Source organism: Sinocyclocheilus rhinocerous, unplaced genomic scaffold (assembly GCF_001515625.1).
Source record: "Sinocyclocheilus rhinocerous isolate Xijiao unplaced genomic scaffold, SAMN03320098_v1.1 scaffold323, whole genome shotgun sequence".
In the NCBI taxonomy this organism is placed as follows: Eukaryota; Metazoa; Chordata; class Actinopteri; order Cypriniformes; family Cyprinidae; genus Sinocyclocheilus; species Sinocyclocheilus rhinocerous.
This window is the reverse complement of record NW_015643640.1, coordinates 1889435-1916517: the sequence shown is the minus strand read 5'-3', so window position 1 is coordinate 1916517 and position 27083 is coordinate 1889435. Positions and strand designations below refer to the sequence as shown.

The following is a 27083-nucleotide window of genomic DNA, read 5'->3' as shown; positions in this document are numbered from 1 at the left end:
TTAGATCTAATACTGTCACATGGAATTGATATTAATGGCATTGAAATTCTGCAGCAGAGTGATGATATCTCAGATCATTATCTAGTCTCGTGTATACTCCATATAGCTAAAGCTGCAAATTCAACTCCTTGTAACAAATATGGTAGAATCATCACTTATACCACAAAAGACTGCTTTGTAAATAATCTTCCAGAATTGTCTCAATTCCTCAGCAAATCCAATAATGTATCATTACTGCTTAGCTAAAAAATGGAAGTTGAAAATTCAACTGTTAAAGCATGAAATAAGACACTGAATCAGTGAATTTGAGTTTAATGTGAGTGTATTATCAGTAAAGTAATCATTAAACATTTGTAATCATTCAACAACAAAAAAAATGCCATTTATATTAATGTGAGATGAAGGCCATAATACTGATGTTGTCCACACGAGGGAGCCACAGGATATAAAATCCTTTAAGATCTCAGTTTAAAGACTGTGAAAATGGTTCAATAAATTGACTTGTAGTAAAAAAAAAAAAAAGCATATAAATTCATTATATTTTCATAAAGTTTAATAAAGCCGAATATAATAAGTATGCAAAAACTGTAATCTCCTAAATACTTACAGACCATTCTTTTTTAAATCTTAATTTTAATGGTATTGACTATATATTTTTCAAATTGTCAGACATTAAATGTACGTCCAATTGAAGATATTTTAATATTGTGCATATAATAATACTTCCATAAAGACTTGTTTACTTGAAAAGAGACATGTCCATTGGAAAACTATATCATCTACACAAGCCATTGAGCTTGGACCGTGATGATCGCCTCGAGTTAAACTGCATTGCGTTGTCCACAATGCTTCGGTGACAGGACTTTGAAATAACAAACAGGGAAAACAATAAAAGGCATGACTTACATCGCATCCAGCTAGCCAACTACGTCCAAGCTCCATGATGATCCATATTTATTTATTTATTCTTCATTTGAATGTCTTGTGAAAGGATTTTTTGTAAAGATAAAATTCTATTTTACTTTCATCTCGGAAGAGATATCCAATCACATGAGGCTAAAATAGATAAAAACATTACTGATTCGCTAAAATCAAATGTGGGAGGGTCTGGGGCGCAGTGCAGTCTGAAACAAGCCAATTAGAGCTCAGCCTCAAGTCACATGCATTTCAAAAATAGAGTTTAGATTTTTTTTTTTTAATAGGTGCTAACATGACTACCAGTCGAATAGTATGACTAAATAATGCAATTTCGTGATTATTTTGCAATATATGTTTAACTTATTTTTAACACGTTAAAGTAGTGTTCTTCCCTGGCTAACTGGCTAACTCTGTTCTAGACCATTGTCATAAGCTACACATTCAGTTCTACAAGATGCTCCTCAATTATAATGACTCATTCTGATGTTGCACTAAAGCAACCAGATGTACATTATTAATTATTAAATATCCTTGAATTATTAAATATAATTGAATAATTATATTTATTAAATATAATTCATGTTTCAAAAGAATTTCACATAGACAATATTATTTTAGTAATATATTTAACCAAAGTAATTGAAATTACAAGAAATTATTGGTTACACTATTATTCAAATCTAATAATACATTATTAGTAGAAGCTTATAATACTGACACCAATCAAAACTTAACCGAACCAAACACAATGCTGACAGTACATGAGCTTACGTCTGTCATTCATTTAAAGTTTTCTAGTTAGCTTTTGCTGACTAGTTGTCTCTGTCCACTGCACAATGGCACATAAATGCATCAAAACAGATGTTGAATGCACATCATGTGCAGTACCACAACATCAAACACGCCAGAAATTATTGTTGTATTGTGCATAAAATTTTGTTGTTTTAGAAAAAATGCTCAAAAAATGTTGTAAATCCAATTTTTACTTAAAATTTGAATATTTAAGTAAATCTATATGATATGATATATCATATTTCAATAATCCTCTATGACATAAATAGGACATTTCTGTGTTGATTTTCATGAAGTGTTAACGTCAAAGTATGCAAAGAAACAAAATAAATGTAATTGTCTGATCCAAAAGAATAAAGTACTTCAATGTGCCAGTGACTCATAAATCTTTAATATAAAATTGTACAAGAATTCTGATTTGTACAAAAATTCCATTTACACGCCCAAAACCATATGCATTTTATGCCAAAAAAAAGAGGTTATGATACAAAATATTCCAAGAAATGTAAAATCATTAAAGGAGGACATCATACTGTCTCATGGGACAAAAAGTAAACAATTTAGACCTAAAGTAGCATTGTTAGGCTATCAATATCACCCTTAGTAAGCCTTTTTTCACACAAAAAAAATGTGAACTTCCTCTGATGTGGATGTACTTTTCTTCAGTGGGCAATAAAGGACGATCAAACAAGACAACTACATCAAACATCACATTAGAACAAAAGAAAAGGTTAACAAATATTTCAGGCTTATTATTGTTTGTGTTGAACAACACAGAATATATCATACTTGTACTGAATTATGGACTATGGTTTTTCTTTCCTTTGTATCACTGATCTTCATAAAACTGATCAGAATGTTCCTCTGTGTTTGATTGTACAATGTCTATTTTTTGTTTGACAAGTCTTCTGCTCTGCAGTTTCAATTCCATTTGATCTTATTTTTGTCCTGTTTCACTCCATGCCCTCGAAGGAACGGCGTTAACACAGCAAACTTACAGATCACCTTCACAAGATACTACATTCTGTGATACTACAGTCTGGGATGGTCCTGTCCTCAGAGCTGCAATGAAATATTTAAGGCTGACAGACTCTTTTAGCCAGTGGCTCCATGGCAAAAGCTTAACTCTATGGGGACAATGCAGGACAGTTAATGACTGCCCAACTCTCTCAGATGGAGGGGCGGGGGCTACAGTACAAGAGTAGGAATTTACTCTCCAAAAGAAGATCAGCACATTACAGCAGAATGTCCTGAGAAATTCTGGCTTATTTTCATTTGCTTCTTCCCTCCTTCTGTCATACGTATCTCTTGTTAAACGACTGACACTAAAACCCATTTTGTTAGACCTAATTTCTCCTTCATATATTATCTGGCTATTCAATGTACTGTACCTTTTTATAACTATCAGACAAATTTAATGCTAATAGAGACACGCTGTGCATGTAATCAGGGATTCAGATTTGGAAGTCTCAGACTGAAATACAAGGCTTTTCCTTCGTGTCCATGCTGTGTGTCTCTCTACAAGTCTTTAGTTTGACAGTCTGGGAAATATGGAGGCCATGAGGTTGATAACCTGTGATAACTTGTGATATCACGTTACCCATCTATATTCATCCGTCTAATTATTATTATTATTGTTATTATTATTATTTGGGTTTTAATAAGCACCAGCCTTTGTCAGTCTTAAAAGTGCATTCTGTTTTGAGGTCAACAGGTCCTCATCTTGCTGTCATCTTATTGATTAGTTATTGGTGCATGAACTAGTTTGGCCATTGTTTTTCCAACAATAAAATGTCTCTGAAGTGGCACTCTTTCACGGGCCTTTCAGAGAGCAGGAAAGTAAAACACTGCCGTGACTCTAGAGGGAAACTTGGCTGTTTGTGCTCAATTTTTCCCTGTATGTGGAATAAACAGGCAATTACAACTCCTTTTCTGTGTTGTGTGCCATCCGGTGAAGTTAAGCGTACACTGTTAGCCAGCGTCCCTGTAGGACCCCCACACTGGCAGCAGTTGTGATGGGGGTAAGAGGCAGCGGGTAGGGTGCTGGAAGAGCAAGAGAAAACAGAGGAAGGAAAGAAAAGAGAAAACCAGAAGAAGAGCTTGGCTCACTCCACGATGCAGTATTGTCAGCAACATTTACTGAATCACTGAATTTAATGAATTGACAATTGAATTACTAGACAGATCAGTGGTGGAAATATCTGCAGGTTCTGTGCAGCAGCACATTTTTAGTGACACACACTGCTGCAAATATCTCTTAATCTTCATTCCTTCCATCATACCGCAAGGCCTGCTACTGTCACTGCGCATAAAGGAGGGAACAAATTCATCTAGTATTTGTCCAACATTAATAACCTTTTGAACGGCATGGAGTTTCAGTAATGTAAATTACATTTCATTCATTCATAATTATCTTTCATTTCATTTATTCCAATTCACAGCAACAGACATCAAAGGGCTAATTTGCATTCAGTTCATTATTATAAACAGATAACTGGAAATAAATACTCATATCTACATACCCACTAGCTGGATCAAATTGAATAGTGCTTTCTTCTTTGTCTTGATATTGTGTGGCCAATAGACAATACTTGCCAGGAACAAGATAAAGATGAACATTTCAGCGCTTTTCAGAGGTTCTGCTATAAATGAATGCCTGAACTGAAGCATCGGAGGAGATAGGAAACTGCCTAAACTTCTTCTCAATGTGTCGTTTCTGTTCATGGGGTTTTGGAACACTGTCTTTGATTTTGGTCACAGTTTAGAGCCTCTCTTGTGTGGCACTCTGAAATGTCAATGGCATTTTTATACGATAAAACTGATCAAATTTATAGAGACAAATTAAATTACAGGACACTTACTAACTCTTTTAAAGTAATACTACATGCAGTAGAAAGATTCTCTACCTAACCTCTGGGCTAATTCAGCCTTTAACCATACACTTATACTCTTCAAATGATATGATCAGAGTCAGTAATACGTATTTACTGCATTCAAATGAATATACCTGAAACACTTACTAAATGGGATGAATACTGGGTTTAATCATGTCAAATGAGATTATTCTCATATAAAGATCTGGCACATTTCTATTAAAGGTACAGTAACTATCGCTTGGCACTGTATCCTTAAAAATGTCACTTTCACGTTGGACAACCATCATTGTAAAGTGTTATCCTTGTAATAATATTACAAGTCCCACTAGTGTTGTTGCAAAGTGCAAAATAGATTTTTTTTCTCCTTTTCATTTTTTTTTCATTTTTGTACTAAAGCTATAAACATGAGAAAATAAAAGAAAAAAATGTACTTTGTCAGAGCTAAAAGCATGCCAGCTCCATCTGTATATCTAACAGGTAGATAAAACAAGTCACAAGTCACATGTTTTTACTTTTTCTTTTCTAAGGTAAAACATTTTTAAAGCCAATATAAATGAATCAAGCTAGGCATATGCTACTTTGTCTTGCTTAAATTTTAAAATGAAAGTATTAGACTAAAAGAAAAAGAAAAACAAGTGAACAAAAAAGAGAAAATATCAACCATCAATACAACGGTTTCACACCAAAGCCCCTCACAACATTATTATTTACATGTTTAAGCCAGTCATGCTCTTGTATGGAATTCTTTAAAAGCTATCATTACACAAATACAAGTTTTTTTTTCATTTTTTTTTTTCATTATCGTTTCTGCAGGCAAGAGTCACGAATTAAAGACTGAAGAGAAGTTTGTGTCAGGGATGGACAGATCTATGGTGTTCAGTCTTTTGCTTCCAAAAAACCCCCCGGAAATGTCAAAAGGGCACAATTCTGCTCTAGCTTTTCATACTCGAAAAGATGTTTGGAGAGAAACAATGCTGTTTTTATAGCATTATGGGATTGTTGCCGGGGAACGGAGAGGGGGTTGTTGCGTGGAGCATATGGAACTTGAGGCAATGTGGTGGTGGGGTCTGGACTAGTCAATCATTGTGGTATAGGGGGCATTTTTGTGTAGGTTTGGGTTCTGGCTATGTCTGTTTCTGCTTCTCACAGAAGAAAACATCATGTTACAGCCAGGAATTTTGCATTTGTGCATTTCACCCAGGTGGACAGTCTTGTAGTGCACCCGAAGGGTCCCTTTGTTACTGTACAGTTTGTGGCAGATGGTGCAAAGGATGCCTCCTGTGCCATTACCTCCACTGGATGCCAAGACGGACGGTAAGAACGAAGGGTCACAGCGCAGAAGACCCTCCTCTGTGGCTCTTTCTCTTCCTTCCTTCCTGGCGTCCTCACTATCTTGTCCCTCCATGGCCAGTGTCTTAGCCACAGTACTAGGCATGCAGTCCTCATTTTCAATAGCACCCTCCAGGTCATCCAACAGGATGCCCTCATCGCTGCCCTCATCAGACTCCTGTGAGGATTGCACGCTGCCGCTTGACTGCACACTAGAGGTAGTGCTCAGGTCCAGCACCATGTAGTCCTCACTGGGGCCATGGCAGTAGCCGTTGCTGTGTGAATATTCTCTAGCGACTGGGAATCTCATTCCCTCATGTCCTCTGCCTCGTGGTGGTCCAGCATTCCCTACCCCCTCCAGTCCCAGATGGTGGTTAGCATAGATCGTTGACAGGAACTCAGCACGCAGCTCTTTAGGCAAAGTCGTAAGCTGGGGGTCCAGGACAATTTCATCCAGCTCTTTGGTCAGTAGTTTACGGTGCAGGTTGATGTTGGAGCTATGTCTGCAGGGAAGAGAGGATAGGGTTCCTGTAGCAATTTATTTGAACTGAAACTTATAAAGATCTGCAAACATACATACACACACACAAAAAAAATCCCACTTCCTTTATTTTCATGCTTTGGAGTGACTGCATGAATGCATGTTAGAGCTCACTACTGTCTGACGCAGCAGAGAGTTCAATAACTCTAACACAGCTTAAACAGTATCCTGCTAAAGTGTTTACTCCTGTCAGCATGTCTGCAGGCATGCACAAATGCAATTGACTCTGACTCAATTAAATACTCCACCACATTGAATGGGAGTTTATCAATTGATTTGAGCCGTGGTAATGCAATAATCGAGGGAAACTCAATAGCATATTAACTCAGACTTGGACAGCATTAGCACATTGACTCACTCCTGAAGATAGCTTAATCGAGAGCCATAAGCATATTGTTCATTTAGGCTTCACTTTAATAAAGATGGGCTTTCTCTCACCCCAGTCCAGGATCACATAACACATAGCAAGAGGAAGTGACTTTACCTCAATTCATCTAAAGCTTGACTTATTTTCTTGCAACTGCTCTGCCTCTAGACAACTGCCTCAAATAACTCCCTCAAATATGAGACCATGCAATAAGTCAGTCCTCATGATGTTCAGCTAACAATGGCATAAATATCGATGTAGAATTGGCTAAAAAATGGAGTAACAAAACCAAAATAAAACAACCAAGATATCTGTGTGGCTGAGCCTCTGTGAGTGCCATACAACCATTGCCTACCACATTTCCAATCTAAAATTAAACGTAATGTAGACACAAGAAAACAAAAGAAAAATACCTCAGGGATCCCAGGCCATGCAAAAGGGCTAAAAGTAACTTAAATAATCACCTAAATGTGACTGAGAAATAGATTGTACAATGTATTGTAGAGCTTACCAGCAGTGCCATGGTTGATGCAGTCAAAAAGGGTCCCTTTTCTTTAATTATTTAGTTCCCTATCCGACATTCTCCTGCAAGAAGTAAAAATAAATTCAATAGAGGGACCCTTTCTGGTGATAAAGGTATAGAGGAATGGACCACCAAAGCATCATCAACATTCAAGAGAGCAGCATGTGGTGGTCAACTGATAAGCATGGAAGAATATGCATGTGTTCACATAGATGACTGTTATCGTATTTTGCTTATTCATACAATATCAGACCAGTTCAATGTTTTAAGAAAGTTCTGACAGGAAACAATGAACTATTATCAATGATATCTTTAAAATGTCTAAGGGGGTAGCTAGTTGTATTTGGGGTAACCTTTAGCAATTATTAGAACTTGTTCATTGTGACTGTCATGCAGTTGATGATGCTTAAGTCGGCGGCTCCTTTTGCAGCATGTGACCATCCCTGGAAATTGCACCCTCACACTGCTCATAAGCTCTAGGCTGGCATAACTAATTGGCATCTAAACACACTTGCATGCTACATGATGTTATTACAATATGATATTATTGTTGTCTTAACTATAAGATACATTTATGCTACGCTAAGTCCCAGTGAAGTGGCTTGATGAGTGTTGACATGTTTCCTAATAAAAGGATTTGTGAGTGCTACATAGAAAAAAAAAAGCCAATAGTGTCTAGTTTACATCACAGCCTGGCAAAGATGCACTTGACAGAAGACACTTAATTTATTTCTGGAGGACTTCTTGCCACCACTTTTACCTACAACTCAATTCGAGCTGAGATCCGAGAACAGTGTTGATATGTCTCAGTGGTATGCTATCTGTAAACTACTGTATGTTGTATCTATAGGCAACCTTTTGATTTTACATCAAAATAATAGTATAGCGAGCACACATCACTGTTACAGTTGCATTGCCTTTGCTTGCTTTTTAAAATGAATAAACTTCAGCCACTTCCTTCCTTCGCAAACAACTTACAGCTGGAAAACTAAATAAGGTATGCACATTTGAGCAGCCAAAAACACACAGACAACTCATGATTCACTACTTGCTAACTGCTAGTCTGAAATAATTGGTACTTATAACGGACTTCTTGTTCAAGAAAGCATTCTGTTGGACACATTTTTGGGGTCCCTGTCCTCAGAAGAGAGAGACTGTCAATTTTAAATCTTTATATTTTCTAAGCATTTTTTTTTTACAATGTTTAGAAATACACTAGCTTATATGTTATCTCAAAGCTAATACGTAAGATATTAAAGGTCTTCATTAGGTCTTTAAAGGGTCTAAAAAAAGGTCAAATTAATATTAATAGCAAACGCAGAGAGACACAAAAGCTTTAATGGAACCAAGCAAACAATCCATTTCAGTTAGTTTATTTTGACTAAAAATGGAAAAAACCTAAGGCCAAGCCCTAATACTGCATGGCGGAGAGTCTACCCTTTCATTTATCAGGTTAAGCCTTTCTGCCTCATTTCCTTCTCCCCTGCAACCCCATTTCAGGCCACAGCTAAGTTCTGCCCCTCAGTCGCCTGCTCCATCCCCCAACACCCCCTCCGCTCGCTCTGCATCCCTCCCTTTCGACCTCTAATGTGGCAGCCAAACTAATTTGCCCAAAGCTTGAGGCAGCTTCTCCTGAGAATCCATTTTTTTTTACTCTGCAGAGGAGGCGAGAGGTATGGCCCTTAATGTGTCTTGTCCCGAGAATGTTAATCATCTTTAGGATTTGATGGCCCTTTCGGTTCCTGCCAAGTGTGCACATTTGCGAAATGAGTTGTAATACTCAATTGCAAAGGGAAAGAGAGCCGCCCGCATTAACTGATGAGGTGCTTTGTTTTGTCTTTATCTTTTCCTCTAATGTGTTGTGGGTAGCTGAAGATCAGATCACTTTCTCTATGTCAAGGCCATCAATAGCTGAGAATATTCAACAAACACAAATGACAAAGTTTAGTCAGTCTTGAGTGCTGAATTCTCTACGCCTGACATCATATGTCTGAACACCACAGGAAGAGAGGAGAGGAATGGGAAGATATAATTAACCTTCACTCTCCCTAACCACAGTTGGCTTGTGTGGGACCGTAGACTGAATATTAGCACACCATGGGAATCTGGAGCCAGGCAGACACTCAGGGTCATTTGCAACAGTGAGGGTAACATGAAAATAAAAATTCCCATATCACATCCCTGATATTTCATTACACTTTTTTTTATTATTATAATAATTGCATCCTCTAGCCAATGTTTATTCATTTTACAGAGGAAATGGATGCTTTTTTGAGATACCTGAACAGGATGCAGTTTATCAAATCAACTTCTTATTCTGGGATGTCAAGAGCTCATTTAAAAGTCGGTGTGGCGAAGTCTGTTAACACTGAATTTAGATGCCACATCAGCATTTGTTATTTGGATTTTAAAACCATCTATGTTCAGACTAATATTCTATCTATCTATCTATCTATCTATCTATCTATCATCAGTTTGTGATGGATCCATTTCAAATTAGAATTTTTGGTAGACAAACAAATTGTTTGATGTGTAAAATTGTAAAATGTGTAATGAGTTATTTCATCCCGACTTGATTATTGTAACTCTCTTTTTACTTGTCTTAGTAATTCATCCCTGAAACGTTTACAAGTGCTTCAAAATGCTGCTGCTAAGCTTTTAACTAAGTCATCAAAGAGATCTCATGTAACCCCAATTTTAATTTCTTTACATTGGCTCCCTGTCAAATTTAGAATGAATTTTAAAATTCTTGTGATGGTGTTTAGAGCATTGCATGGTCAAGCCCCTGTGTATATAAAAGAGATGTTGCAACACTATAACTCCAGTAGGAATCTGAGATCCTCAAATCAGATCATGCTAGTTGTTCCACGTTCAAGATTATTAAATTATCATAAAACTTTAAATTATTGAATGAATTTTAATGAGCAAATTTTGTAATGTAAAACGATGATACTGATGAGTATATATTTACATAGGAATGCGTATGGTTTACATATTAAAGAGTTTACAGTGACAGAATTTTGTTTGAAAATATACATGAAATGATAATAACTGTGTATTATTAAATTCATTTTCATAACACGGAAGTGATGTTCTTCTTAACACTACTGCATAATCTCTGATCTTAAAACGCACTGATATATCAGCAGGGGCATTGACCTGAATATCAATGAAAATATTTCTATCAAATACCATATTTAAATATTCTAATATCATATGAAATACATTAAAACTCACAGTTGTTTTAAGTGTTTTTTCCTTACAGTACATAAACTCTGGTTACACTTCCTTTTACACTGTCCTTGTTACACTTTACTACATATACTTACAAAAGTAATAAAAATTATGCATAATTACATGCAACTAACTCTAAACCAATCCCTCGTCCTAACCCTGACCATATAGTAAGTACATGTAGTTAATTCAGTACTTAAACGTATAATTAAACTGTAACAAGGACATGGTAAATGAAAGTGTTACCTAAACCCTTTATGAATTTCCGTCCTTTGAGTTGATCTGATTGATATCCCATATACTCAATCTGCAGGCTGTTCTGCTTTGGGCACTCTGTTTCTCTAGCCTTCTAGAGGAACATCCCCAAACCTTTGTTCTCCACTACTGCCGGCAGGGATGCCTCACATTAAAAACAAATCATTCTTCCCTCCACAGGCGGAAGGAAGTTACTGCAGCACTTCAGTACGAAAGCACAACAGTGGCTCACAAACATCACGCTACTCAATTCTCTACTCTACTCACCAATGATGTTCACACTGTAACACTAATAAACAAACAGGGCTGGGAACAGGTGCCACTCCTCACAGGAACTCAACAAAAGCAGGGAAGATATCAGGGGTGGCTACACCTTAGCTTTTCAGTTGTAATTTCAAGTAAAGTGGAATAAATGTGCGCGTGCACACACACACACATACACAAATGTAAATGAATATGCCTTCTATCATTTGTTATCTAAATAAAACTGTCACATGTGACCAGGGAGGGCGAGAAGAGACGGGCTCTTATCTCTCTTTCCTCTGGAGTGAATGAGATGGATGAGGTTTCTTTCTCTCTCTCAAGTACTATAGAGATATAGTACTTAACTATGCCTAGAAGGCTCTCTCTGACATGGACTGCTCTGACACTGCTTTTGTCTCACTCCACATCAGTGAATTTTGACTTGAGATGGATTAATGTTTGAATGTGCATGTCTATCAAGCCTTTTTATATTTCTGTATTTTGCCACGTGATTCCTACTATTCATGGACTTCCTTGAGGTGGAGTAATTTTTAAATACTGCCTGCATTGATCTACAGTATGTAAGTGTGTAAGAGGGCCACTAAATGAAACTAATTAGTGTAACTTTCAGCTAAATTATATTACTACTAACTGTAAGTAACTTTGCGACAACAATATCAGTATCAGTACACTGTCGTGGTTAGGGTTGGTAGAATATTTTGTCATGTACTTGCAAAGTTACTTATAATCAGTAGAATGTCCATCAAAATAAAGTGTGAGCAGATATTGAGCAGACAGTCGACTAATACTGTATTGACTGCTAGCTGACATGGAGTTGCAAAGTTACATGAAGTTAGTTAAAAGTGGACTATCAAAATAAAGTGTCCCCCCTTTTACTTGCAGAGCCAAAACAATTAGCTTTGGAGAGTCTACATTTGAGTGAAGACAGGTTTGTGGCTTGGCCTCTAGCATAAATGTATTCTGGGACTGTTTATGGTAAATGTGTTAACTAGCATTGAGTGAAAGCTGCACCTCCTGATGCGCTAATGAATGCAGTGGTTTGACAAGCTTCAACCTCTGCTAATGTATGCATGTCTACCTGTGTGTGACAGGTGAGCAAGTACAGGTAAACAGCACATTAATGCATTAAATAAGTGTCTGCAGAAATGTACAATCAACACATGTTCTTCCTGTTAAAGCATAATTAGCCCCCCCCCCCAAACATGCAATAAAGAATGAAGATTAAACTGGTTCCCCAGACAGGTTATATCTCTATTTTATGTAACGTAAAAAATAAAGATTGAGGTCATGACGGAACTACATTTAAATGGACATCATTTGAAATAAATAATGCACTTAAAAAAATATCATAGCATAGTATAGTAAAGTGTAGTGAATTATGCATATTTTGTTTCATTATTGTTTAAAAAAATATATATATATACACATAATAATCTGCAGGTTTATAAGTTTACCAGTTATCATCATATTTACATCAGTGTACATCAGTTTCAGATTTTGATGGAAAATGAGTTATTTGTCTCACCTATCTCTGCTCCGTCGGGAGGGGAAAGCAGCGTTGCATCCAGCCACAGTACACACATGCATCTCTTTTAGGTGCACATTCTTGTAATGCAGTTTGACACTGTATGAACTTTTAAAGCTCTTTTTGCAGACGTAGCAGATCTTGGGATCAGGACTGGAGCAGAGATCGCCGTCAGGGGATTGAGAAGGGAATTTTGGAGGGCTTGATCCATAGCTCATAGAGGAGATGAAACGTTCATGTAAGGCAGCCATGCTGGCAGCGGCGGCGGCGGCGGCAGCTGCCATTCCCCCATTGTAAAGGCTATATTGACCCATGCAGAACATGTCATACGTAGGATCATTGATCTCTTCCTTGATTTTGATAACAGGCTGGTGTTGGGAGGGTGGGGAATGGCTTTGGTCCTCCAAATCTTTCTGTAGGTGTCCCTCGTCTTCTGCCCCCCGGTGTTCCTTGCTCATGTTTCTGTCTAGGGCAGGCTGATGTATGTCCGGGTCCATCAGCTCATCGCGGTAGAGCATCTTGGATTCAGATGTCTCCGACTCATTTTCAAAGTCACGCTCATGATCTTGGTCCTCAGAGGTAAAGCTGTCAATACAGCGCAGGTCACCATGGCCTCTACTACCGTGACTCCCACTGCACTCTTCTTGGTCGGGATGGAGCATGCCTCTAAGGGCTAGACTGGGACTCATTTCATCGTGCAATGGAGACTGATGTCCACTACCCCCACAGTGATGAATGCTGCTGCTGCTGCTGCTGTTATTGTTGTTGTTGCAGTTGCCATTGACATTGTTATGGATGTTGGATGGCTGATGGTGGTGATGGTGACAGCTATCTTCATCATCATCATCTTTGTCCTCATAATCATCTGCCACATCTATCACTTCTTTCTCTATCTTTACTGGCATGCTGGACTTGCGAGGCTTCTTTTTAGGCATCGGGTCGAGAGTCACCGGATCTTGGGTACAGGGAGTTGTGGGCAGGCGATGAGAAAACATTGACGTTTCAGATACATACATGTTGTGGGAGCTAGCATTTAACATCTGTTGCTGGTCCATCAGAAATGTACTGTTGATTGTGGTAGGCAAAATTGGACTGGTGGGCAGAGAGACCGGGGGACTAACTAGGTCAGCGGGAGAGAGCAGTGTGCGATAGAAGGGTGGCACAGGTTGCACTGGCTGCACAGACTTTAGGGAAGGGTAAACAAGAGGGCTGTGCAGAGGGGAATGTATCATGGGGTCAAGAGGAGGTGTGGCAAAGCTTAGCGGTGGCCGCCCAGGGCTGGTCAGATTGAAGCCACTTTTGGCACTTGATATGACAGGTGTCGCTGTCCCAGAACCGGAGCGAATGAGGTCCTTGTCCCGGTTGTTCCTCAGCATGGGCATATGTAGCCGAGGATTGGGATTAGCGCTATGGCGGTTACGACTTCGCAATGAGCTGAAGACCATATTGCAGCCTTCAATAGTACAACGGTGCTTAATCTTCAGATGCACAGCATTGTAGTGGATCTTTAGCGTACCCTTATCATAGAAAGTCTTGCCACAGGAGTTGCAGCAGACACGACCCTTACGTGAGGTTGCACCCATACGACGCATGCGATGCATTTTGGAAGAGAAAGAAGAGTGTGTAATGGATTTCGATTGTTCGTTCTTTTGGAAATGGTGATGGATCTGGTGGTTGTTCAGAGTGCTCGACTGCTGCTGACCCTGCACTTGCTGTGTTGGTGTCTGCGGTTGCTGGGACTGCTGTGTAGATGGTGTTGGAGAGATGGGGGAAGCTCTGTTGGATTCTGTCTTAGGTTCAATGGCGTTGGGTAAGGTCCCCATTGTTCCTCGACTGGGACTCTGACCGCTACGAAATGGTGAAAGGGACACTTCAGATTCACTGGTCTCCACTGGCTCACTCAGATTGGGCAGATTTGGCTCTCGCATTCTGAGACCTGATTGCTCCATGGTCAGTCCGTTTGGTGGCAGCCCTAACATGGGGGCTGACACTGGGTTGATGTACTGGAAGGGCAGCAAGAAGGCCAGACTGTTTGGGATGTTCTCAAAATGGTGAATGCTAGAGGGGCTGTTGCTCTCTAGGTGCGACAGAAGGCCAGGACTACGTGTGCGATTGTTGCTTTCAATGAAAGTTCTGATTCCAGAGTCAGTCTTTGATGAGGGCACTGTGACGGCCTGACCCTCCTTTTCCTGGATGGCCATCAGTTCCACAATAGACTTGGTTTCACCAAAGCGCAGAAACTGTTGAAGAGTGATGATCTCCTCTTCCCGGGACATTATAGTCCATCTGTCCAGAACTTTGCCTGCAGCATCCTAGAGGCCATATCAAAGAAAAGATAAAAACAAAAGAATAAATACTTATTTTTTTTCTGCATAGTGTCTGAGAAGATATAAGTGGTGGGTAGAATAAGATTAAGGGAATATCATCAACAAGAGCACACGTGAAACAATATATATAAAGACTGATAATAGCGTTTTCAACTGACAATATCTAGGCTTCCTCCACCTTGTCTTTTAGCCAACTATTAGAAGCTACCAGTGTTCATTTATTAGCTGCAGACAAGACATCAATCTATTTGGTGCATGACAACGAACAAAACTTCTCAGAAGATGTGAGAGGACAGCTGCCTCTTTCACAATTACCCACTGATTACTGACAGACTGTAAAGGGAGTAATAATATCTGCCTTGAATTTTATGTCAAATATAGTTTTAAAATATATCAGTTTATCAAAGGGTAGTTTCACAACTTCACAAAATCTAAAGTCAATTTTAAAACAATTTTCATTTTGGTGGCGGCAATGTTGGACATAGTTAAATAAACATGAGCTGCTTATTTTTTTATGTCTTTAAAGAAGCCTTGGTGGTGACAGCAATCTTGCATTACATTTATTAGGCAGGATGCAGATCAGTATTACCTGAGCTTTATGTTAATTGGAGTTTAGAGGACGCATGTCTCAAACTAGATTAAATATTAACGAAGGCATTCTTTATCAAGAAGATGGTGTCAACTTATATACTTATATACTGTTTGCCTTCAGGCACACAAGTCTGAAATGATGTAAATCTCAACATATCACAAACTGGCCTAGGTTGGTTGGTTTGTTTATTTATTAGATATTCATTCATTCATTCATTTTGCAGAAACAGATCCATGGGATGTGGGAAGTTTCCATCTTGAGAGAGCAGCATTGCTCCAGGAGGAAAAATAAGCAGCACTTCCAAGGAGCTTGTTCTTCAGCCAGCATTCAAAGTAATGGTATTATTAACCACTGAAAAATAAAACAGTTTGAGCTTTACACTCTTGCCCACTGCCAGATGCTGAGACATGGCAAGAGATTCTGGGAATGGAATCTTGGCAGCATTTTTTCAGTGTTGTGGTCAGGCTTGTAACTTTGATACATAAAAATTGTGTTCTGTCCCCTCTCTGGTACCTGCATTATTTGACTCTGAAGTATGTTACCTGACATTACGTTACTGTGCTTCCTAAACGCTACTGAAATGCGAAAATGAGAATAATACGTTTGAAAATGAATCAACTGTTATATATTGCCTTACCACCGAAATCATCTTCATGTGACCAAGTAGACTTTTAAAGCCATGTAGAGTAACAGGCATTTCATGTATTATTTATAAACCGTCTGTAAATGTTCATTGTTATTTGGCTGTGATGCTAAAAGTGTGCCGCTCTGCTCGTCCTACCATGAGAGTTTATGAATGGCACTTCCAGTTTAAGGGGATAGAAGATTAGTTTGCTCTTCTCATACGTGATCCAATTTACCCTTGACACAGAACAAGGCAACATCAAGGGAGCAATGGTTGTTCTGATGACAATTAGAGATGACACAAGGCAAGGCTTTGTCTGCCCGAGCCTGCTAGGTTCTATGAATGATAAATGGATACTCTGGATTTTAAGAGCTGTAAAAATCAACAGCACAAAGCACAAAGGGCCTTTAAGGCGCAGACAGAGAATAAATGTTTAAAGAGAGCGGGAGAGTTAGAGAATGAGAGAAAGTGAAGAAAAGAGCAGATAGTAAGAGAGAACGAGAGGTGGGAATACAGAATGGCTTCACAACAGCATGGCCTCAGAAATTTAAGCAAGTTAAATTCTTCAGAGACAGCACATCAATAGTCACTGGGGTATTTGTTGTTAAATATACATTAAAACATTTTACACTTTCATTCCGTGTTTGAGTATGAGTTTAGCCTGGAGGTAAGACTTTAAATTTCAGCCTCAACAATATTATTTTATATGGCACTGTGGTTTGAACTCCTGTATTTCAATTTGATGTAAGTAAAAGGGAAAAAAGCAAATTACAAAGTGAATTTTTAAATGGTCCTAAAAATGCTTTAAAAAATAAATACTGTGTGGAATATTTAAGCAATTCTCTCCTTAGTTTTGTTCTTTCTGTCTATTTTCTTACTTCTAGATGTTCATTACCTTCCTTCAGTCTTTACATTTCTAAAATGTATGTCATGCATATTCACACAAATGGTCTGCTATAAGTCTGCTAAAGAACATCAGGAAAGTACCTATTTGTGTACATCTGATGAACGTTTTTTTTTTTTTTTTTTTACATAGATTTACATACTCTCTAAATCATACAAATAATTTTTTAAATGTCTACTTAACATCTGACAGGAAACATTTTAGATATGTATGGCATATGAGCATATCTGTGTGCTATCTGTACAAATTTGTAATGACAAGAGGGTGATTAAATGATGACAGAATTTAAATTTTTTGGGAGAATTATCCCTTTAATGTTTCTTTTTTTATTATTAACATGGAATTAGGGGCACATGACTGCATTCTGAGTTGTTGCCCTGCATCATGTTCGTCACCAATCAACTGTATGAAATTTAAGATGGGTAGTTAGGTTTGGGGCAGGTGCGTGAAATGCATTAACCATTTTAACACAATATTTTCACCATAACTAATTAATTGAATTAATCTGTTAAATTGACATTGTGTGTGTGTGTGTGTGTGTATTATTGCACATTAAAATCGAGATGTTTGTGTATGTGTGTGCTCCCTGGCTGGAGTGTAGCTGAAAACAGCCTGATTTTAATCACTGATCACAGGCTCGTTTCTAACACCGTCCTCTATCTCTTCTCACACAGTGAGCCCATTTTCAGTGCAGTGTGTGCTATTAGGCTTGCAGTGAGGAGATTGAATGCCCCACAATGTTGTTACATCTTTGAAATACTGTCCCAGTTCATAATGATAGTTAGTGACTGGTTCAATTGGCTGGAGTTGGAACAAGGAATAAGATTAACTGTAATAATCCAAAAGCAGGTGTTGTTTACTAACTGTTTGCTAAGGTGTTGATATCTCACTATAAATGCTCAGAGCAGCCTGAGAGCAGCCAGAGTACAGTTATTTTCAAACAGTGTCATTTGCATTCGCGAGTTGACCTTCGACCGTTTGGACCGCTGCCACTATTCAGCACTGTGCTTTTCAAACAAATGTGACACGGCCAAGTATCACTTATGAGTTTATCTCATTTTTTTCACAATTTTCAATCAGAGTATAAAGCAAGAGAAGACATTAGACTGTAATGTTTAGCAAATGGAGCTGGTTAGAAACACTTGGGCCAGCCAACTGTCATGATACAGGTCACAGACTGCGCTCTGTGTAAGAGAGGCTACGCAAACACACCCATCCACACTTCCAGAGACGTCTGGATCCGAGAAACCAAAGCTACAGAAAAACTCCAGACTGTGTGAAAAGGTTCTGTTTGGAGACAAACATCATGTGCTTTTGGTTACATTTAAGAACCTTTCATTGTTGTGATAGCTCTTTCCCATGCCTATATTTTATCAAGCATTCAGTTCTCGATTCAAGAAATATTATACTGGATGGAAACCAAAACTAAAGGGGGTGCTACATTAAAATTGACTGGTACGATAAAATATTAGTATGTCTGCCCACAAATCAGCCTCAGGTCTTTAGCCAACTCCCGTGCATTAGTCAGGCAACAAACCTGCCATTAGAAGCACTTTTACACCAAGGCACTCATCTCCCAATTAGCTTAATGTTGCTTCTATCTATGCATTCTGCAGATTTGCCATACTCAAATGAAATCTCATTAGAAGCGTCCCCCACGCCCCCCACAACGCTGTGATGGATTACGCTGTCATTACACATCCCTGACTCCTTTACATAATGTGGCTGAACGCTGTTTGTGAGGTTAAAGACAATTAGTTAATAATTATAGCATTAAGTCACAGGTCTCATCTATCCATGGGGCAGTCAGCAAACGCTGCAAATGTGTCAGCGGTGATGGCTGTATTTATCTCACTGCTGCTGGTGTCACTTACTGCAACCCAGTAATGATGCTAGAGGCTTGAGCTTTGTAAACGGTCTCTGAGGACAAGCAAAAGATGGCCACATATTCACCATGCCAATGCTGTCGGCATAAAAAAGTACTCAGTTATGCAGTTATTATAGTAACATCCCCTAGTCTTGTGTTAAAGGCTGAAGATTAAGCCACTGAATAAAGTCCTTATGACAATCATCACTCATCATAGTCGTGGGATAGTTAAGCTTGAAGAAATATACTACTGTGGGTACAGAGTAAGAACAGGCAAACGCACAGATCACGGCACACCACCTTTTTCTCTGATACTAGTGCAATATTCAGATTTTCTGTTGTATTTCTCGAAAAATATTTTTATTTTAATTTTTTATTTGTTTGATCAAAATACATTTGCTTCTGCCTATGCCTCAAACAGAACTAACATTTAGAAAAACATCTAATTCGCCATGGACAATTGGTCTGGGAACCACATTGATCCAGTGACTCCCAGCGGACACAACAGAAATTCACTATTGATCAAGGGCTAGCTATCATATCCCAGAACCAAAAATCCCTTCCATCCCCTGTGTTCACTACTTCAAGGGAGGTTAAGCAGAGGTTTCCCTGTGATCTTAGAAGGTCTTGAACCCATGAATTGCTCAGTATTCTACTTTCTGACCTTTTTTATTTTAAGCACTGAATAATTGAGTAGGGAAGTGGCAAAAAAGGGGGAAAGGCTCAGTCAAAGCCCAGCGCCTGGAGCCATGACATCAGAGGGAGAGCTCACCAGAGTCTGTGTAACTCTCATTGGTCAAATAGTGCCTAATGATTATCATACAGCCCTCTATTCTTGGATGGGCAAATATGGACATGCAATGTAATATAGCGAATCATAGTGTTCAGTTGTACTAAAATGTGCAAAGGTACATGGCATTAGTGAGGTGTGTGGCTCAGCCACCCAGTGATACATATCATTTATCTGACACATATGAAGTAATTGTGAAAGAAGAAAACATCCAGACCTCCTGGTTAAACCATAATCATGAATGACTGCTCATGATCTCTGGGAAAATTGGTATGCACTGACCAAGCTGAAGAAAACCTCAGCATCCAAATAAAGCGTGGCATATTATACACGCGCACACATGGCCCACTGAGCATATTCATATTTTCTATAATTTGGAACAGGTCTACTCTAATTGCATTGCCTTGCGTTGTTGTCTCTATGCAGAACACAGGCTAAAAATATATCCCACATACACCATAATCATGATGATTTTGAATTTTCAGACATATTTGCTAAATCTAATTGGAAAGAAAATTAATTAATTAATCTTTATTGTCATTGTATGCACCAGTGGTACAGAACAACGAAATAGTGTTAGCAGCTCTTTAAGACACCATGCAGATAATATGTAGAGAACAATAAGTAATAGATAGGTAAAAGAAACATAAACAGTATAAACAGTATAAACTCTAAACAGTAGAACAGCAACAGTAGTGTAATAAAGTGAGTCAGACGTCCACCTTATGTACAAAGGCATCCAAGTGTGACAGAAACTGTGGATTATTATTTCCATTGCTATGAGATTCCCGGTGTAGCATCTAACTGTGAATGTGAGCTTAAACCCTTGTCAACGTTCTTACTGTTAGAGAAAAAGAAAGTACAAACTGGTAATTGTGGTTGTCTGAATCATTGTCATTGCTGATGTGAGGCAACATTCAGGTGCAGAGGAACTGAGGGAAAAGAATTGGTTCCATTTAATTAAAGAGGATTTCTGTGATCTCCCTCTGTGAGGGAATGGGATGGATTTGCTGATCTGGGAAGCAGATGTTAGGTGGACACGGAGTTCTTTAGGGAGAACAGTGGGAGTGCATGAGAAATGTCCCGTCTGAGGGTCTTCGGTGTCTTTTTTATATTCTTTTTCATATCACATCTTTCTTTCTTTCGCTCCAGTGATTCCCAGCTAATGCCTGAAAAAGGTGTAACATATGCTTACAATTTGCTTCTTGGCTGTCGTGTATCGTATCAGTGTGATACTAGGAGGTATTTTACATTACTGTTATCATTTAGAGCAATGCTTACACCTCTTACTCGAAAGCTATTATATTGTTGCTATTAAAAATAAGTCAAAGAGCAACCTTCAAAAGATTAGCTCAGCTGGAAGGAGAACAGACGAAAACATGGAGAAGATATGTATGTTCTTACTTCTTGCTTTAGACAAAATCTATGCCTCTTTGGTTGCAAGTCAAACAAAACAATTTTATATCCCCTCTCTGATCCTAATTTGACTGTGAGGTAAGCCAAGTGTTTTACATTTGGTGGCTTAAGAATCTATAGCACTCTCTCTCTCTCTTTCAAACACACAAACCATTAGAGAGGTTATGCACAAACTGGCGCTGCCACGGCGCATGCAGGCGAAGAGAATAAGCTAATGGACTCTTTGCCTAATGTGATAAGAGCCATTATTGACATGCTGCCAGGAAGATGCAAGACCATTAGCTCAGAGGTGGCTTTTCCCTTCCCCTGTCTGCTTCAGCAGCATCTCTTGAGCTATTCCTGTCCGCAGGCCTCGAGAGATAGAGCTCACAGACCCACAGCAAGCACAGCTCTTGTGACTGTCACCAGCAGCATTATTTACTGCTGACGCACACATACAAATGCTTCTGAGAGTGAACGGAAATAAGGTGGAGGGGCCGGAGGTTCAGCTAAACAGAGCCATTAAACAGGGATCTTGGTAGATGTCAGTAATTTGCCTAAGCAGATCTCTGGAAGGATGGATATTACCACCAGTGCTGTGTGGGTAGGGATCAAAAGAATAACAAGAAGCTGTATTAGGGTTTTGGGAAGACATAGGTCTAGAATCAGGCCAATCTACTTCTGCTTCCAGACATGAATATGCTGTAATTATGGCCTGTGAAAATGAACGTAATTAACATCATGTATTGCTGCATCTGTCTGTCTGTCTACAACACATGACAGCACAGAAACCCCTATCCACTACGAGAACCAGCAAACCAGAAACAGACCAGACTTGTGGGGTTGACAGGTATGAAATACTATGCTTTATCATCAAAATAAATACATAAATAAATATATAAATTATAACAGTGAGGGGGACATTTTGTGACACTTACTCAATTTAAATAAGTCCGTGGATCTTTCCATTATGGACAGTGGGCCAAATTTGTTTATCTTCACTTCTTCAAAGATTATAAAACATTTTCAGATAACTCTGAACTATGCATTTTAGCATAACTGACTAATAAACACGTGTTTAAATCTATGTTACGGTTGAAATCTTCAACTTTGTGTAATTTCTGTTCATACAAACACCTTTTTTCATATTTCTATCTATTCATATCCCCACCTCTTTTCAAACATTTCATTAGCATATATTCATTAAATACTGTTTCTCCAAAAATGAGCTGCTGATTTTGTTAAAATCTGAAAGTTGGCCCATATGCTAAAACACACCTGACACACACACACACACACACTGAGCCAGGTGTGTTTTAATCTGTATCTACCTGTCTATATATATATATAGAGAGAGAGTTTTAAACGCGTGGGGAATGAAAGAACTTCATGTCACATTTTACAGCAGACACAGTGTAGGTTATTATTACTTCTAAAAGATCACTACCATAGACATCAATGTGTATGAGCTATAAATTGGTATTCTGGTACTACAGTGATTATTTGAATGATTATTTAAAGAAAAACAGCAGTTCACACAATATTTTCAACCACATGATTTTTTATGTTACAAACATTCAAATGATTACTACATGTACTATAATAATAATTTTCTGTTTGTATACAAACACTGATGTTTCATGGTAAACTAACAATTTCAACAGTAAAAAAAGACCCTATCCAAGCATTTTACTCTTATAAATATATGCAACTACATGGACTTCTTCTCATGCCTATTTCCTGATTACTAGTGTAGGGTTTTCATGCTTTCTGGGACAAAAAGTAGAAAGTATTTTTTTGGTAAAAAAAAAAAAAGACATTTAGTTTGACCATCAAAAGACAGTTCCTAAATTATTAAAAAACAACTTGAAGTGAGAAAAAAGTAATTGAATACTGATGCAATAAATATAGCATGTGACCAATTTTACCTTTTGTGACAGTCACAATGTTATTTATTGGCCTAAGCTCCTGGATCACCCTCTATAATCCTTTGCACAGCACTCAGCTAGCACATATCCAGTTTCTGCTGTCCCAGGGGCTTCTGGGAGATGGAGTCACTGAAGCACGCAGCCTTGCCTGACAATCAAAGTGAAAAGTCATGCCAAGGTGCAGAAAGGGGAGCGCCTGTATCCGGAGGGAGTCCACACACTACATCACTGAGCTGCAGCCACTGTACTCAAGAGCCATTAAGCCCGAGTCCTTCTCTCTCCGGCCCTCCCTCGTTTCCCTTTCAAGAGTCCCTCTGGTCGAAGGCAGGTACAAATGGCTGTTTGCTGTACAACTCCCTCAACGTGTTTGTATCAGCTGCTGCCTCACTAACAGCATGTAAAACAAAAAGAGATCATAAATGGTTCCAGCGGAGATGGAAGTTTACAAAGTAAAGACATGGGAGTGCCATTAGAACCCACTCCATATGCCACCCGCACACTTTTACACTTTCACACTTTATTGAAAAAGAGTAAATGAGTAAAAAGGGAGAAATATACACAGTGTTTTGGGGATATTAGTGCATTTTGAAAGAGCTTATCTGCTGTGTCAATTCAGGAAAGAGTATTTTGTTCTAATTGTATACTTTCTGAAACCACCTAAACACACACACGTTCTTCATGTCTTTCTCTGTCATACACACACAGGCTCATCTTATTATTTTTTTTAAAGAATACATTCACATGACATTTCAGAGAGCAATGTGAGAAATACAGTGAAAAAAAACTAAACTTGCAGCATCTCTGAACTTGACAAAATGACTAAATTTGTCCAAACGAAAGGCAATCAAAGGCATACTGTAAAGTACAGTTAGCCTTGCACTCATTTGATAAGGATGTCATCCATATGGCTGGAAGTGAGAAAGACAGTGTGATCATCAGGATGTCAGAGCTGCTAACTGTCACCAGCTGGGCTGAAGACTGAACCCCGGGTCTCTCTCACACCTTGGCCTGTCTGTCAGGATAACAGTGCCTCTATGTCTCTGTGGCATTTTGAATCAGAGACATATTTCTCGCCTCTAATTAGTGTGCAAAGCTCCTTGGGGCAATCAGCGCAAGGTTAATTGGAGCCAGCCGGAAACACCCTGGCGAGAAGCGGCGTAGAGCTGTCTCTCATCATAGATTGTCACCCAAAGGGATCTCCCCTGAGCACGGCACACGCACCAAAGCCCTTCCCTTATCTCTCACAATAAAAGATCAGAGAGAAACAACAGCACACTGCTCTCTGTATCGCCCGCTCTCATCCTGACACGCGTGTGCAATATGTGAATGTGATAGCATGTTCTCTCTGCAGAAACACTGCCTGACACTGGAACAGCTCGGGGGTTTATTTTATTGTTTTTTGTTTTTGGTCTGGGCTTAAATGCCACTGTAATTTGTCCTCTTTCACTAAGAGAAATAAGGAAGAAAAACATATATATAAATAAATACTATATTGTTTATAGTATATGTTTTTGTTCTCTCTGAAGGTGACAGAAGATCACTAAATTATACAAAAACATACAAAACATGTATTTGTTACAAATCAGAACAGTGTTATTTTAGTATCACTATTTTTATATGTTCTGTTTTCATGTTCATTTTAGTTGAAGTTTTAGTTTTTTTGTGTGTTTTCATTTTTTTATTTCAAAATGTATTTTATTTTAAGTATCTTTTTAAATGTTTTTAGTTTTAGTTTACTATAAAAACCCTGAATCATGTATTGTTTTTTATATTCTTAATAATGTATTAACAATGTAAAGGCACAATAATTATAAATAAGTCTATAAACCCCTACATTTGCCGTCACATGCTGCTGGAGTTAAAATAAGGATATTTATCCATCTTTATAGATGACTGTAAAATCTCCAATACATGCTTCAAATTCTTGTTTTATTTTAACAGGCTGTATTTTTCCAGAGTTAGCCTATGTGATACATTTCCAGCCACAATTAGTGTGCTTGTTAAAGGGCTTTACTGGTTTGGTTAGATCAGGACACATTTCATTTCTCACTGAACAAGACAAGCTCAGTTCCTTCTCAAGAAGAACTTTTATTAGCAGCATGGCTGAATTGGCTAAAAACTTTTTTGTTAGCTAATCATGTAAATTTTTTTATTTGTTTATTGGTTGGTTGGTTTAAACAATTATTAATTAGCTACACGGGTAAAATCACTATCACACATGAGTCGCTTGAGGTGTGAATAAAAGTCCTAAATCACTGAAAACAGTCGGGATTTACTGGGGAAATGCAGTTTGTGTATCATCTGAATCAGCGGATTACCTTGTTTAATTTGCTTTGTAATTTCTTCTCAAAACGTTCCCCTAAAATATCACGCTTGACCAGAGGGGGGTCCAATCTCGTTCTACTGCTGTCACAAAAAAATGCACAAAATGGTCCGTTCACACTATTAACTATCATGCTAAACGAATAGTAAAGTCTGCGCCGCAGCTATAATGATAACAGCACAGAGGAAGAATATCGTTGGAATCAATTTCAGAATATTTTTTCAGAATCCATCCTGCTTTAAAGAGCTCGAGCGTTTAAAGCAGCAGAAGACAAAACTGCAGTGTGTAATTAGAATAAACAAATGTTATTGTGTCGACGCTAATATAGTCAGCATTGTAGTTATCTTTATAGTTCTCATCTTTGGTGTGAACGGGTTTACACTCTTACGGTTATTATGGCTACTATATTTTCTTCTCCTCCTTACTGTGGCTGTGTATTTATTTAGTCTCTGTCTATTTACACTAAGTCTGCGTCAGCGGAGATGAGATGAACGGATCTCTAAAGAGGGCTCCTCTCTGTGATACTGTATGAAGTAGAGAAGGAGAAAAACCTGAGATCTAGGAGAGAGACATGGCAACATTTCTAGGTTCATGCACAGCCTCTGCTTTGACCGACACATTGTCAACAGTATGTATGCAAGGGATGAATTCCTCCCTTATGTCCAAATGTTCTCACACACAGTCTCAGAAACACACTTCTGATCATGCAGCTCATTCACACACATGAGAGGGCCTCTACATGCTTCTCTCGCTGCAAGTCCACTCCCCTTCTGTCTTTGCATTGTTACTTTTGCATTTTTTAGAACAAATTTGCATGTTTTGCATTCCTTGCCACTGTCGCCTTTGGCTTGTTTAGTTGGGGATGCTTGACTGATTGCACAGACATCACTAAATCATCAATGAACTGACTTTAGCTAGAAAATGACTGCTAGTTATTGTCTTCTTGCATTATTGACAAACTATTTTCCTGTTTGACACTGTAAAGCTGTATTGTATAAAGCGCTATAGAAACTTGACTGGTTTTTCCTGAAATGCTGGCAGTAAGTTAACATCATTGATACCACTTTCACATCCAACTGTTAATTTCATCAATGCACTGGCAGAGGGAGTCAATGGGGCTGTAGTCATTTGGAGATAAGGCTAGGTAAATCTGGGTATCATCTGCATAGCTGTGATAGGCGATTTGGTTCTTTCTCATTATTTGACTCATCTCATTGTTTTAGGTCCTCTTGTTGATGCTCTGTTAACAGATAACATTAGCACGGTCACACATTAACACTGTGTTAGCGACAGCGTGCGTTGCCTGACACGCGACCATGGTTTACCGCTAATGAGCGGAGTGCCACTAGGGGCCAGGCAGTGGACATTTTTGCTTTAATCTGTAAATCACGTGAGGGGAAGTGCGTTCCTCAGAGGAGATGGAGCGCAGCCTGGCATAATGTCTTGAAGATGTGTTTGATAAGAGCAGCATGCAAGTTCTGAAATAAATACTGTAATCAAATGTGCTAACATTTTTAGTGACTTTTTTCTTTTCATTCTGCTTTCATTCTTCAATTTGATCAACGATATCCTATTATTTAGCTAATTATTGTACTGGATTGGGAGTGTGTGTGTGTGTGTGTGTGTGTGTGAGTGTGTGTGTGAGTGTGTGTGTGTGTGAGAGAGTGTGTGTGCGAAAGAGTGTGTGTGAGTGTGTGTGTGTGTGAGA

General features: G+C 38.6%; 1 protein-coding gene across 3 annotated transcripts in view; it reads right to left on the bottom strand.

Moving 5' to 3' along the window:
• Positions 1 to 2058: 2058 nt before the first annotated feature.
• bnc2 (basonuclin zinc finger protein 2) overlaps positions 2059 to 27083 on the bottom strand; it is a 146005-nt gene continuing 120980 nt past the window's right edge. For all 3 annotated transcript variants that reach the window (XM_016575174.1, XM_016575173.1, XM_016575175.1), the window contains exons 5-6: positions 12625 to 14936; positions 2059 to 6418 (exon numbers count right to left, since the gene is read on the bottom strand). In XM_016575174.1, coding sequence (XP_016430660.1) covers positions 5659 to 6418; positions 12625 to 14936 — 3072 coding nt within the window. In that variant the 3' untranslated portion in view covers positions 2059 to 5658. The remainder of the gene's footprint in view (positions 6419 to 12624; positions 14937 to 27083) is intronic.